Source organism: Epinephelus lanceolatus, chromosome 11, assembly GCF_041903045.1.
Source record: "Epinephelus lanceolatus isolate andai-2023 chromosome 11, ASM4190304v1, whole genome shotgun sequence".
In the NCBI taxonomy this organism is placed as follows: domain Eukaryota; kingdom Metazoa; phylum Chordata; class Actinopteri; order Perciformes; family Serranidae; genus Epinephelus; species Epinephelus lanceolatus.
In genome coordinates, this window is record NC_135744.1 from 4,229,191 (window position 1) to 4,240,374 (window position 11,184).

Below are 11,184 nucleotides of genomic sequence, written 5' to 3' on the forward strand. Positions count from 1 at the left end.
GACAGCTACTTAAAAGAGACAGTAAACTAGCTCAACGACATGATGAAATTCAACTGTGACGATGAATATATTAAATTGTGTGGACCTTGAACTAATGCCTGAGGAGAAATCTGGACCCCGCGGCTGGACCAGTTGGGAACCACTGCTTTAAAGTGTACCTTATTACAAAGTGGTACCCATTTATGTGTTCATTCAGTATTCAGTATTTCTCAAAGCTAACAGGATGTCCTGAAAGAGTATAAATCACTAGCAGGTGTATTTTGACTTAAAAAAAGATGTTGACCAAAAAAATTTATAAGGGGATTCAATTTAGAGGTAACATTTATTTTTATAAGATTCACTTCTTTACAGACTATGATGGTACAAACTGTGATGTTGCAAACTCAGTACTGGGCCAAATCACATCTTCATGACAGCAGCAACATTAACTAACCATTGCTGTTCCTCACCCTGCAAGCATCATCCATCATTCACCCATCCATCTCCTTCCTCCCTCCTCCCACCATAAACCTCTGCTGTCCCATGTCTCACCTCCTTGCCCGTCAGGATGTGGCGGGCCAGCTTGACCTTCGCAAAGTTTCCCTTGCCGATGGTCTTGAGCAGACGGTAGTTGCCGATGTGCGGCTGCTCATCTGAGCAGGAGGCAATGGAGTTCCTGCAGCGGGCACCCAGTGAGCGGCTGGACTGGCTGGTGGTCTTGTCAGAGCGGCTGGCCCCCAGCGACACATGCTGAAAGAAAAGAAAAGGAGGCTGTAGCAGGGTGGGGTTTTAAAACAGGCGAGAAGGGTGGTGGGGGTGGTCAATCACTGTGCCAACACCAATATCATATCAAGCAGGCTGCCAAAGCACCTCCAGGACTGCCTATATGGTGTACACATGGAGCGCTGATGGTCTCCAGAAACTAAATGATCTGGTGAGTTCCTTCTGTCATTGCAAGATTGTTATGAAGTCTGCTCACAAAAGAATATGGAGACAATATGCTGTTTTAAGGTCCAGGGAACTCCCTGTCACAGTGTGTCATCACTCACACTGAGTATCTATTTTGGAATTCACTGAGCAGCTATTAGATTCAAACATGATTGTGTATCACTTAAAGGTAAAGTGTGTAAGATTTAGGGGGATTTGGTGGCGTCTAGCGGTGAATTGCAAATTGCAACCAGCTAAAACTTCTCCCAGTTAGAATTCCTTCAGTGTTCATTGTTCAGGAGGTTTTAACCGGAAGCCAAATTATTCACAGAGGTCTCTTAATTTCCAAACGTAATGGACCAGGTGATTAAAACCAGTGGAAACACGGAATAAAGCAGTTTCATGTTACAAATCAGTGTATCTCCCACACTGTTCAGCATCTCAGAGAAATGAAGCCCACCCATAACATGCTATTCTGTGCTCACTCCTTTTCTGTCAACAGTAATTGTGTGCCCACCTTTTTCTGATCCAGACGTTCAGGAGGTTTTTACCATGTGCTGAATTATCCACAGAGGTCTCTTCCCTTCCGAAACAAGCAGAACCGGTGATTTAAACTGGTAAAAACACTGAATAACACGGTTTCACGTTACAAATTCCAGGTATTTCTGATGCAGTTTGGCATGTTGCTGTGGGCAGCTAGTCCAGCACATGCTAATGTGTCATCAATTTTTTTCTCTCCAGACGTTCAGGAGGTTTCAGGCAGAAGCCAAATTATCTACAGAGGTCTCTTCCTCTCCAAAACAAATGGACCAGGTGATTTAAAACGGTAAAAACACTGAATAAAGCAGTTTCACATTACAAAACAGTCTAACTCCGGTGCTGCTCGTTGCTGTTGGGCTACTACGGTGGCCAATGCAAAAACGAGACTTAAACCGGACTTTTAAAATACATGTACATGAAATTGAATTTGTGTAGGACTAACGCACCCAGATAATGTAAAATCAAATAATAAAGTCAAATTACTCCTGCATGTATACAGTCAATCCAGCCCAATGTGGCCGAGGTGCTCTGCGCATCCTCCACAGTTTCCGCCCTAGGCTTTGACATGGGAAGTCGAATAGCATTAAATGTGTAACAGAAAAAGAAGCCGGTAACAACATGGCGAAATCTACACCCAGTGCCGTGCATTTTTGGACGGACGAAAAGACACAGTTCATGCTGTGTCACCTGAAAATGTTAAATAAAATATCTCAAAATACATGGATGGGAGGAAAACACAGAACAGCGACTGTTTGGCTTGTAACGTAATAGGTCAACCAGAAGAAAGTCCAATACTAACAAGCTGAAAGCGGACTTTTCACCGCCTATCGTAGAGGAGCCAGACGTTCTTTGGTGAATACATCGATTCCCCTCCCATGCTTGTATACTGGGACAAGGACAGTATTTCATTATATGGCCTATTTGAGCTATAACCGTAGCTCCACTTAACTGTTCATGTAAACTTAGTGAGTGTTTGTTTTGTCCATTCTAGGCTACTGTAGAAACAGGGCTGTGCAATTTGGTGATCTCCATAATCAAAAACCAGTTCCCTATGTAGCTATAAACATCTCATTCTAAGGAAAGGCAAACACAACAATTCACATTTTCAGGTCATAATAAACTAAAGAAAACATAGGCCTACATACACTGCCTGGCCAAAAAAAAAGTCACCACCAAAAAAAAGGTCATACACTCTAATATTTCATTGGACCGCCGTCTTTAGCTTTGATTACGGCACGCATTCGCTGTGGCATTGTTTCGATAAGCTTCTGCAATGTCACAAGATTTATTTCCATCCAGTGTTGCATTATTTTTCACCAAGATCTTGCATTGATGATGGTAGAGTCTGACCGCTGCGCAAAGCCTTCTCCAGCACATCCCAAAGATTCTCAATGGGGTTAAGGTCTGGACTCTGTGGTGGCCAATCCATGTGTGAAAATGATGTCTCATGCTCCCTGAACCAGTCTTTCACAATTTGAGCCCGATGAATCCTGGCATTGTCATCTTGGAATATGCCCGTGCCATCAGGGAAAAAAAAATCCATTGATGGAATAACCTGGTCATTCAGTATATTCAGGTAGTCAGCTGACCTCATTCTTTGAGCACATACTGTTGCTGAACCTAGACCTGACCAACTGCAGCAACCCCAGATCATAACACTGCCCCCACAGGCTTGTACAGTAGGCACTAGGCATGATGGGTGCATCACTTCATCTGCCTCTCTTCTTACCCTGATGCGCCCATCACTCTGGAACAGGGTAAATCTGGACTCATCAGACCACATGACCTTCTTCCATTGCTCCAGAGTCCAATCTTTATGCTCCCTAGCAAACTGAAGCCTTTTTTTCCGGTTAGCCTCACTGATTAGTGGTTTTCTTAAGGCTACACAGCTGTTCAGTCCCAATCCCTTGAGTTCCCTTCGCATTGTGCGTGTGGAAATGCTCTTACTTTCACTATTAAACATAGCCCTGAGTTCTACTGTTGTTTTTCTTCGATTTGATCTCACCAAACGTTTAAGTGATCGCCGATCACGATCATTGAGGATTTTTTTCCGGCCACATTTCTTCCTCGAAGACTATGGGTCCCCACTATCCTTCCAGTTTTTAATAATGCGTTGGACAGTTCTTAACCCAATTTTAGTAGTTTCTGCAATCTCCTTAGATGTTTTCTCTGCTTGATGCATGCCAATGATTTGACCCTTCTCAAACAGACTAACATCTTTTCCACGACCACGGGATGTGTCTTTCGACATGGTTGTTTAGGAAATGAGAAGCAACTCATTGCACCAGTTGGGGTTAAATAACTTGTTGCCAGCTGAAAGATAATCGCCCATGCAGTAATTATCCAATAGGAGGCTCGTACCTATTTGCTTAGTTAAATCCAGGTGGCGACTTTTTTTTTGGCCAGGCAGTGTATGATATTTTATTCCATGGGTCCGTTTCACAAAGCAGGTTTAGTGAAAACTCAGAGTCTGTTAACCCTGAAATGAGGGAAACTCTGAGTCTTCCGTTTCAAAAAGGGAGGTAACTCAAACCAGAGAAAGAGGGGTAACTCTAACCTGTTTCAGAGAGAGAGGTAACTTAAGCTCTCGGTCAGTTACCTCAATGAACCTCGAGTTTCTCTCTGTCTCCGCCCTCTTCCAGAGCCACACACTCCATTTGATTTCCTCATTCATTCAGTCAGCAGGCGAGTTTTGGTGTAGCCTAGTTCTGCCGTCTGTCATTTTAAAAAATCATTAAAAAAAATCCAAGTCAGTATATTAGAAGTCCATTAGGCACAGTAGGTGGCGACTTTTTTCACTAACATGGCATGTCCTTTAGATAACGATTCCGTGGATGAAGGTGCAGCATTACTGCGCAGAGAATTAAATGTTCGTCGGGAGATGGTTATCAGACCGCGCATAGATGTTCTAGCATTTCCACACAATTATCTTTTTGAGCTGTACCATTTCCATCATCTACATACACAACCTAATCCGTCCTTACATTTGCAACATTACCAATCGTAATCATGCTCTCACATCCCAGCAGATATTGTGTGTTGCACTGCGTTTCTTTGCAAATGGAAGTTTTTTGTACAATGTCGGAGATGCTGAGCACTTGTATGCAGGGCGGTCAGAAAAGTGTGCTCGTTTTACGGGCATCTGCCTTCTTTCTGTTGGCTGGGTAGAAGTCTGTGTTAGTTTAAATAGGCTTAATTATTTAACAGAACATGATATAGATGAGAAGACATTTATGTGTGTGAAAACAGCATTATGCTGGGGATAAAACAACTGCACAGTCAAACAGCCACTTAATATTTACTGTACAATGTAAAACATGATCAAAATGAGGTACCCCCATGAGATTATGCCGAGGTCTTACCTGTTTGAACAATATTTTTCTATTTCATCCTAAACTGCTGCCAAGTGCGCTTCTCCCCTGCGGGATTGCACCTAAATGAAATAAATTAATAGGCTACCATTCAAGCAGTTTTCCCCTGTAATATTATTGTGATTGCAAAGGACTACATTTAAACTTACGCACTGACCCGAGCAGCAATGTTCTCCCACGCCGTCTCCCTCTCTTTTGCAGCTGCAGTGGTGTTGCACTTCTTTTTGAAAACGTGTGCAAACTTGCCGAGATTTCTAATTCTAGTGGGGTGAAAAACGCAGCCCTCCTCTTCCCCATTGCCATAGTGACTCATCGAATCGGGGCTCCATTGATGCTGGCTTTTTATAGTTGTGGTGCACGCGCTTAACTCCAGGTGAAACTACTCCAAGTTGATTAAACTGATTCAAATCAGCTGTTCTGGAACCGGAAACTCAGAGTCTCCTATCTCAGAGTAGATCAACTCAGAGTTCAGAATTAGACTCAGAGTTTGTTGTTCATCTCACTTCAGCCATTTTTTTCTGCAGCAAAATCTAGTGGACTGAAAAAGCAATTGTAGCTATATATTATTCTAGTAGGCCACCCAAAGTTTAATTTGTATTTGTAATATTATTTATTTATATAACAAAAACATTGATACTTGCCACTGTTACAATATGATATTGCCACACAAAAATATTGTGATACCATGCTGTATTGATTTTTTCTCCCACCCCTGACATACATATATATATATATATACACACACACACATATATATATATATATATATATATATACAGTACAGGCCAAAAGCTTGGACACACCTTCTCATTCAATGCGTTTTCTTTATTTTCATGACTATTTACATTGTAGATTCTCACTGAAGGAATCAAAACTATGAATGAACACATGTGGAGTTATGTACTTAACAAAAAAAGGTGAAATAACTGAAAACATGTTTTATATTCTAGTTTCTTCAAAATAGCCACCCTTTGCTCTGATTACTGCTTTGCACACTCTTGGCATTCTCTCCATGAGCTTCAAGAGGTAGTCACCTGAAATGGTTTCCAACAGTCTTGAAGGAGTTCCCAGAGGTGTTTAGCACTTGTTGGCCCCTTTGCCTTCACTCTGCGGTCCAGCTCACCCCAAACCATCTCGATTGGGTTCAGGTCTGGTGACTGTGGAGGCCAGGTCATCTGCCGCAGCACTCTGGAGGTGTGTTTGGGGTCTTTGTCCTGTTGAAAAATAAATGATCGTCCAACTAAACGCAAACCGGATGGGATGGCATGTCGCTGCAGGATGCTGTGGTAGCCATGCTGGTTCAGTGTGCCTTCAATTTTGAATAAATCCCCAACAGTGTCACCAGCAAAACACCCCCACACCATCACACCTCCTCCTCCATGCTTCACAGTGGGAACCAGGCATGTGGAATCCATCCGTTCACCTTTTCTGCGTCTCACAAAGACACGGCGGTTGGAACCAAAGATCTCAAATTTGGACTCATCAGACCAAAGCACAGATTTCCACTGGTCTAATGTCCATTCCTTGTGTTTCTTGGCCCAAACAAATCTCTTCTGCTTGTTGCCTCTCCTTAGCAGTGGTTTCCTAGCAGCTATTTGACCATGAAGGCCTGATTGGCGCAGTCTCCTCTTAACAGTTGTTCTAGAGATGGGTCTGCTGCTAGAACTCTGTGTGGCATTCATCTGGTCTCTGATCTGAGCTGCTGTTAACTTGCCATTTCTGAGGCTGGTGACTCGGATGAACTTATCCTCAGAAGCAGAGGTGGCTCTTGGTCTTCCTTTCCTGGGTCGGTCCTCATGTGTGCCAGTTTCGTTGTAGCGCTTGATGGTTTTTGCGACTCCACTTGGGGACACATTTAAAGTTTTTGCAATTTTCCGGACTGACTGACCTTCATTTCTTAAAGTAATGATGGCCACTCGTTTTTCTTTAGTTAGCTGATTGGTTCTTGCCATAATATGAATTTTAACAGTTGTCCAATAGGGCTGTCGGCTGTGTATTAACCTGACTTCTGCACAACACAACTGATGGTCCCAACCCCATTGATAAAGCAAGAAATTCCACTAATTAACCCTGATAAGGCACACCTGTGAAGTGGAAACCATTTCAGGTGACTACCTCTTGAAGCTCATCAAGAGAATGCCAAGAGTGTGCAAAGCAGTAATCAGAGCAAAGGGTGGCTATTTTGAAGAAACTAGAATATAAAACATGTTTTCAGTTATTTCACCTTTTTTTGTTAAGTACATAACTCCACATGTGTTCATTCATAGTTTTGATGCCTTCAGTGAGAATCTACAATGTAAATAGTCATGAAAATAAAGAAAACGCATTGAATGAGAAGGTGTGTCCAAACTTTTGGCCTGTACTGTATATATACATATATATATATATATAAATATATATACATAGCCTACTGTATATGTGTGTGCTTGTTTCACAAAACTATGGGATGCTGAGCTGAGCTACATGTGAATATGCCCCTCATTGCTGGGTTAACAGCTGTTGTCCAGCATCGGAACACTTGAACATATTGTTGCCATTTTCGGTTCAGCATCATCTTCTTTAGAGGCCTCCTACTTGACTGCTGGAAGATGTCTTCATGCAATAGGACAGAGTATAACGGTAATACTTAACTGCAAACTGAGGTCACTCTGAAGCATCCACAGCCCTTTAAATAGTTAGCTGTGCTGCTACTGCTGCTGCTGCTGCTGCTGCTGCTGCTGCATGTTACCACCTTGATTCTGGGCAATAATGGTACAGAGCATTGAGTCCTGAGTCCTGAGTCACAGATCATTTTCAGCCAGCAAGCACAGCAGATGACAAAGGGAGGACAACAATGTCCATTTACACAAACAATGCTGAATGTATTACAGTATAAAGCAGTTTCTTGTCATGTGACAATCCAAGGAAAGATATGGAGAAGGCAAGACAGAGAATAGATAGTGGGGGGAAGAAAACAAAAGGCCATATCAGGAGACAGAGAAACCAGGATGACAACTGATCAAAGGGTGGAGAGAGGAAATATAGGAGGAAAGAGTAAAAACGGGAGCAGATGCCGGCACAGTGGTCCCTGGCCAGTCCCAGGCCCTGAGGCATCACACTTCCATCCCCCCAGCATGTCATCTTACACACACATACACACACACACACACACACAACCGCGCAACCCTAAGCTCCACCTTCAGACACTCCCTCGTTCCCATGCTTCCATTCCTGTTTTCATGCCCCACCTAGAGCCAATTTGGACCCCCTTTCTAGAAGCTAGACACCGGCGAGTCGCAACCAGCATCACTAGAGGCACACACAGCGAGCAGCGGACGACATTAATCCACCGACTGTAATGCTCACATCTAGCCAAGCCTCACCTGTGCCAATATTGAAACACAACATTTCACCCGGTCAATTCACTCATCTGTCATCATCGCTTAATTGTAGAGTGATGACAGGAGATCGAGACCCATTTTAATGGAAGGAACGGCTCTGCATTCATAATCAATCATGCACCGCGTAAACTCACACATTAATGCACATCAAGTGACAGACTCTCTCTCTCTCTCTCTCTCTCTCTCTGTTTTACACACACACACACACACACACACACACACACACACACACATCTACTGGCTTAACCGTCCCTCTGTGCTGAAAGCTCTACTAACAAACAGATGGGGGGAGTCTTGCCAGAAGTGTTTGGGGCAGAGAAATGTCATAATGCTACGCTAGTCATGTCACCATTTTGATACATTTATATCACAATAGTCAAGGCGTGTGGATAGATAGGCTACTTACAATCAATACATATGATACATATGCAGACCCTGTTATATTCTGTCTGCCTCACATAAATAAATCTCCTTTGCTTGTGTCTCTATAAGAGGCCGCTACTGTTTTTCACTGTACTGAATGTATGGCGCTGTCTGTCACCCACTGGCTCAGGGGTTGGGCGCTTTGTCGGCTGCGCAGCACTGGACTGCACATCATTTTACGCAGTAATCCCCTCACTTCATACGAACAACCCAGATATTCTCTATACATTTATTTTGGCCTTCTGTGCTCTTGTCCCACCCATCCGATTTCTGGAGAATTCACGCGCACGCGCGTGCACACAGGCAGCAGCAAGGAGTATAATGTGACATCACTCTCTCTCCACAGCCTTATAATAAGAGGTGACGGCTGGTTTTCGGGCTTTCTGCGCATATCCACTGAGTGTTATCGTATGCGGATGGACTCATTCCGGGCTGTTTGCCTGCCATCAGCTCTTTCCCTGCGCAGACACTCAAGGTTAGCCCATCTCCAAAGAGCCTGTTCTGCTAAAATATCCATCTAGTATCACCCCGAGAGTCCTTTTACCTAACGAGGAAAATAGCACCATCCATGACCCCCGTCTACACCGCCAACAAACCCAGTGATACCAAGGGCCACATACATGAGATGTTACAGGGATGCACGATTTATCTTTTGCATGCACACTAACAGAGGCTATAAGCTGTAATTGCACTTACATGGTCTCCAGTACTCCTGTCGTTTCCAGACGGTAATGCAGACCGAGAAGACATGTTGTTTTCTCTCCTCTTTCCCTGAGTAAGAATCACGGTGTGTTTTCGCGGATGATATTTACAGGCTCCACAGACAGAATAACATCCGCAGATGCGACCCACCGTTCCAAATCAATCTGCCTCTTCTCCAACCGGCCGAGCCGCGGTCGAGGGACCACTGCCTATCATGGCAGCAATGGATATCTGGAGGGGGGTGTCCTCAAACACGCTGCATTTTCCACCGTGCACTTTGCAAAATAACGGCCGATCAACGATGCAGTAAATGCAATGTAATGCAAATCCCGGGCATCGAATAAGTGCTAAAATGCGGTGATGTTTGGCCGGAGCCCAGCGTCTCTGTGGCTCTCCACCCCCTGCCTCATGTCGCTGTACAAAACAAACACGGCTCCTTCTGAATGTGTGTCATCTCCGTTTGTCATAATACTGCCTGGTATAATCTTTCACTTTATCCCCGCGACGCCAGTACAACCCGCTCTCCTCTGGAGCAGCTCGCAGGCAAACACAGCTTACGGTGCAGCGGGGGAAAAGGCCGAAATGTTCAGAAATCGGTATTCCCGGTCGGTGAGATGCGCACCACCGTCAAGCCTGTATGAGTACACAGGGCCGTGAGTTCCGGTCTCTGGTTTTGACGTAAAAGCCATTTTATGAATCAACAAATCGTTGTGATATTCACTCACTTACCATTTTAGTAGTTAGCCTACAACCCGCTCAAACAAAGGCTGTGTTGATGTTATGGATTGGTTATGATGTGATAACTACATATCTATTTTGGTGTGTTTTGGACCCCTGGAAGATGAGGCCCTAGTTGTTACTGCGCCAACAACTAATGGAGACCCTGAACAATTAGGAATAATAAAGAATAATTCAAAGAGCCGTCTTTAAGGATGTTAGGACATTCAGTTTGTTTTAGAGAGGTGATGATTCACCATGGATGATCATTGGATCAGGATGATGCAGCAGTCTGTGTTGCTGCTGATGTATTTCATTCTTTTAAGTGTGTATGCGTGTGTATTTTGATGCTTTTTATGCACTCTGGTATCTTATTTACCTTTAAAACAGTTATTTTTTACATTCTATTTCCCAGATTAATCATGAATTGTGGTGTTTAAATATCAGCAATTGTTTGTAATAGGTAGATTAGAAACAAAATACTTTGCAACTTCTTTCATTAAAATTTAAGTGGTACTAGTAGTAGTAGTAGTAGTAGTACTAGTAGTATTACTACTGCCACTGCTACCAGTAGTAGGCAGCTGTACTAGTACTGCTACTACTACTAGCCTACTATTAGTACTGCTACTGCCACTCCTACTCCTGCCACCACTACTTCTAATCCTTCTACTACTAGCTAGTAGTAGTACTACAAGCAGTAGTGCTAGTCGTCCTACTACTACTTATATCAGTACTGCCACTACTACTACTACTACTACTGCTGCTACTATTACTACAACTACTACTACTACTACTATGATGACAGCTACTGCTACTAGTAGACTAGTATTTCTACTACTACTACTACTACTACTACTACTGCTACTTCTAGTACTACTACTACAAATACTACAACTGCAACTAAAATTTTCACTACTGTTTTGATTATAAATGTTTAATACATTGTAACATATTGTAAATACAGTTGTATACACACATAGTGTGCAGTACCTGTAATTTTTATTACCTGTAGTATAGGACCTGCCATATGTAGTATAGGCTATGTAGTAGAGACACACAGAATGTAGCCAACGTACCACGATGATTCAGCTACTGCAGTTAATTCTTACTTAGTGCTCAGGGCTGGTAGCAAGCACCCAATCAAA

The 11,184-nt window shown here is 43.2% G+C and overlaps 1 protein-coding gene across 3 annotated transcripts in view; it reads right to left on the bottom strand.

Annotated features, from left to right (window-relative positions):
- mark4a (MAP/microtubule affinity-regulating kinase 4a) overlaps positions 1-9,905 on the bottom strand; it is a 54,165-nt gene extending 44,260 nt beyond the window's left edge. For all 3 annotated transcript variants that reach the window (XM_033640951.2, XM_033640966.2, XM_078172158.1), the window contains exons 1-2: positions 9,317-9,905; positions 532-729 (exon numbers count right to left, since the gene is read on the bottom strand). In XM_033640951.2, coding sequence (XP_033496842.1) covers positions 532-729; positions 9,317-9,370 — 252 coding nt within the window. In that variant the 5' untranslated portion in view covers positions 9,371-9,905. The remainder of the gene's footprint in view (positions 1-531; positions 730-9,316) is intronic.
- Positions 9,906-11,184: the final 1,279 nt, after the last annotated feature.